This window comes from Octopus bimaculoides, chromosome 23, assembly GCF_001194135.2.
Source record: "Octopus bimaculoides isolate UCB-OBI-ISO-001 chromosome 23, ASM119413v2, whole genome shotgun sequence".
NCBI classification, from domain to species: domain Eukaryota; kingdom Metazoa; phylum Mollusca; class Cephalopoda; order Octopoda; family Octopodidae; genus Octopus; species Octopus bimaculoides.
The window spans coordinates 25,673,308-25,676,911 of NC_069003.1; the positions used below are offsets into that span (position 1 = coordinate 25,673,308).

The window sequence follows — 3,604 nt, forward strand, 5'->3', positions numbered from 1 at the left end:
TGTGTGTGTGTGTGTGTGTGTGTGTGTGTGTGTGCTTGTTTGAGTGTATGTTAATCTCTTCCTTTATACCTCTAAATCATGTTTTTGTCTTGTGTTTCTAAGGAGATTCTCTTTGTTGGACAATGGATGAAAACGAAGGGATCACTGTGGACGTGGAGTCTGGGGTGGAGCACGTGAAAGAGATGTGGAGATGTCTTGGTATTGGACAGAAGGGTTACCTGACCGTGTCCGAGCTTGGCACTGTCTGTAGACATATTGGCATGGAAGATATGCAAGACTGGGTAAGTAGTACGCTGCTCATTTTCCATTCTTGTAAGCTTGTATTTTTAAACTGATTTACAACCTTTTAGTTGTGTGTGTGTGTGTGTATAATACACACACACACACACACACACACACACACACACACACACACACACACACACACACACACACACACACACACACACACACACATATATATATATATATATAAAACAATAATAAATGAGTATATGCATATATACGTACAGGTATGTGCATACCTACGTCTACCTGTATATATAGGTGCATATCTGGGTACAGGACATTGCAAACAAAACGTAGATAAGAAAATAATAATAACCAGAGTACAGAAAACACACAAGCCACATAGAGAACATTTTCCTTCATCAGCTACCCCCGTTTATATATATATATGTACATATGTATGTATACGTATATATTTATGTAAACACGCGTTGACATATAAACAAACCCTATCCCTCTATCCCTTCTCTCTCTCTTTCTCGTTCAGATGAATTCAATAATCCATTGAGCTAAATCTGTTTAATATAGATTAACTGTGATTGATAATCCCTTATCATGCCAGCCATATTGACATTAAGTTTGGGTGTGGTCACTCAGTCAATATCTATGGTGGCAGTGGCGGTGGTGATGGGGTTGAACCAAATTTCGGTACTTCGGCTTTAGTTGTAGTGTTGTTGTTGTTGTTGTTGTGGAATCCCGGGTCGATACTGATTGAGAAGACCCGTGATCAGAGATACACCAGTCGTGATATATCCTGTCTTTTTAAATCTGCGTTAAGACTGCATTATTCATTGTGGCATTCCCGTTTTTACGACAACTTGGTGTAATTTTGGGAGATTTGGGTGTTATTTCTAGTGACCACGTTGACACTTTCTTGCTCCCTAGTTGACTCATGCTGTTGTTAACATCAGGTCAACCACGATCAAGCACATATATGATCAATAACATTCCTTCTATGTTTTGGCATTGTATATTTAGGACCACAATATCCAACATGTTCTTCCTGCTTTAGAGATATTTGTGTGATTCTAGGAGTGTTAGGTTGCTATTTCTAACAGGTTGAGTAACGTAGAGAAACTCACTTATTGTCCTGAAGGGACTGATATATGAAGCGAAGTTTGGCTACTATCTCCAGGAGGTGGAGACACTGCATACAGGCTCTGAATCTAGCTTAAGAGAAGTCTAGCTGCTGTTACTAGAAGATCATAAGACCACATGGTGGGCTGGTTTAGTTACCACGAAGATGGCTCCTTGTTGACTTACGAATTCTTCTCATTGGTCGATTTGTTGTTGCTGTTGTTGGTGTTGTTAAACCCCAGGTCGGCCCTGATTTAGTCAAAGGCGTCCCAATCACGACTGTTTTACCTTTCTCAGGAAAACTCTACTTTGAAGGAATTTTGGCAACAATACCAGCAGGTCTAGTAAGCACACAAAGGTCCACTCATTAGTTCAGGGAACCGGTTGAACTCGATGCGGCTGCTGTTGCTTATGTAACACTCATCAATGTTACCTTGCTGTCTGTCAACTCAAAAAGACAAACAGGAAGTGTAGATAGTATTACGACACCAAGGGGCAGGAGCTTTGTGAGATTAACCGTGAGCAGAAAAAAAAAATGATATCTTTGCCTCCGGAAGAATAGCTGTGTTGTTGTTGTTTTTATTGGTGCTAGCCATCTGCAGGTCGATCTGTACTAGGATAATTAAAACCGATAAATCGTTCTTTCGTAACACAATCTTTTGTAACATAACATAAAGCAGTTGACAGTTGTGAATATGCCGATAAATCAGATGTTTCATCAACATAAATAGCAACGGATGTAACCTCATTAAGTTCATTTTGTATTTCATACAACATAACCTTTTGAATTGCATCGATCAAGTCGTTTTGAATTCTGTTTGAGAGGTAGAAGCTGTGTCTACGAGATGGCTTGCGAATTTTTCGTAGATGGCTTGCCAATTTTTCGTCATATTTACTGATTAAATATAAGAGTTCTTTATAATTTCCACGATTATTATATTCTTCAGATTCAAAATGACCCCAAAATGATAATTCCTGACAACCTAAAAAAAAAAATAACTAAATCGATCAATCGTTACAGAATGGATCTATTTCGTCTAACTTCCTCATTATGATGTTGTATGCTCTGTTTTTTTTTTTACACGCATCTAGTTGTAAGTCTACACGAATATTCCCAAATGTTTTAAGATCTATCAAGGATTTTATATATATGCGGTGAATAAATTGTCGTATAAATTACGCAAAAATGAAAATAACACTGATATCTCATTTTAACCGATATATTTACCAAAATTACATAAAAATATCTTGAAATACTAAAAAGTAAATTTATTCAATAAGATCGCTATTGGCTTCAATCACGGTCTCCAGGCGATTTTGGAATCTCCTGTAACTCTTCTGGACGGTGTCCTTGTTTAAGTTGGTGAATGCTGCCATAATCTTTGTCTTCAGTTCATCTTTGGTGTTACAAGGAGTTTTGTTGGTCTTTCGTTCAACTGTGCCCCACACATAATAATGAAGGGGGTTGCAGTCTGGGGTGGGGGTTAGGTAGCCAAATGTTAGGGGTGATGTGGTCACAGAAATTGTCTGACAGCTATGACTGGGTTTTCCTGTTTGTGGTGCAGTCCTGTCGCTAGACATAGGGTCTTCCAGCATCCACTCTCTTGACCCAGGGCAGCACAACCTCCTCCAGGTACTTGATGTAAGCCTCTGTGTTGAGTCTGAGGCCGCGAGGGAAGATGAATGGAGGCATAACATCGCCATCACTAGTGATCATTCCAAACACCATGATGTTGACTGGATGCTTGATTTTTATCACTCTCGGTACATGTTTTGGGGACACAGCAAGCCAACGGTTGTTCTGTGTGTTCACCATCTGATCCTGGCTGAAATTTTTCCCGTCTGAGAAAAACCAAAGCATGTTCGGTTGGAAGGGATGCTTGAGTTCGTTCGAAAACTTCGTAGCGTGGTCTTTCCTCTTCTCCTTAATGGTTTGGGATTAAAATTTGCCCTCTCTCATCTTGTATGAGGAATACCGAATGTCTTCATTCACTATCTGTCTGATAAGAAACTCAGACACTGTCATGTCGTTTCCAAATTTCTGGCAGAGTGAATTGCGTCATGATGCTATTTTTCTACAGACGGTGCCCAACTGACCCTACCATACTGTGTAGTCGACAAAATCAAAAACAAACAATGCACATGCACAAAATTAAAAAATATAAAATGGCGACAATTTACCCATCGCACCCTGTGCGCGCGCGTGTGTGTGTGTATATATATATATATATATATATAT

At 39.3% G+C, this 3,604-nt stretch overlaps 1 protein-coding gene and 1 long non-coding RNA gene across 2 annotated transcripts in view; one reads left to right on the forward strand and one right to left on the reverse strand.

Annotated features, from left to right (window-relative positions):
• The window catches only part of LOC106877268 (uncharacterized), a 12,622-nt gene extending 12,346 nt beyond the window's left edge, over positions 1–276 (forward strand). Inside the window, exon 3 of the long non-coding RNA XR_001410356.2 lies at positions 103–276. This is a non-coding gene — a long non-coding RNA (uncharacterized LOC106877268). The remainder of the gene's footprint in view (positions 1–102) is intronic.
• A 1,677-nt stretch (positions 277–1,953) lies between these two features.
• The window catches only part of LOC106877262 (uncharacterized), a 7,575-nt gene continuing 5,924 nt past the window's right edge, over positions 1,954–3,604 (reverse strand). Inside the window, exon 2 of the mRNA XM_014926125.1 lies at positions 1,954–2,348. Within this exon, the coding sequence (XP_014781611.1) occupies positions 1,954–2,348 (395 nt within the window). The remainder of the gene's footprint in view (positions 2,349–3,604) is intronic.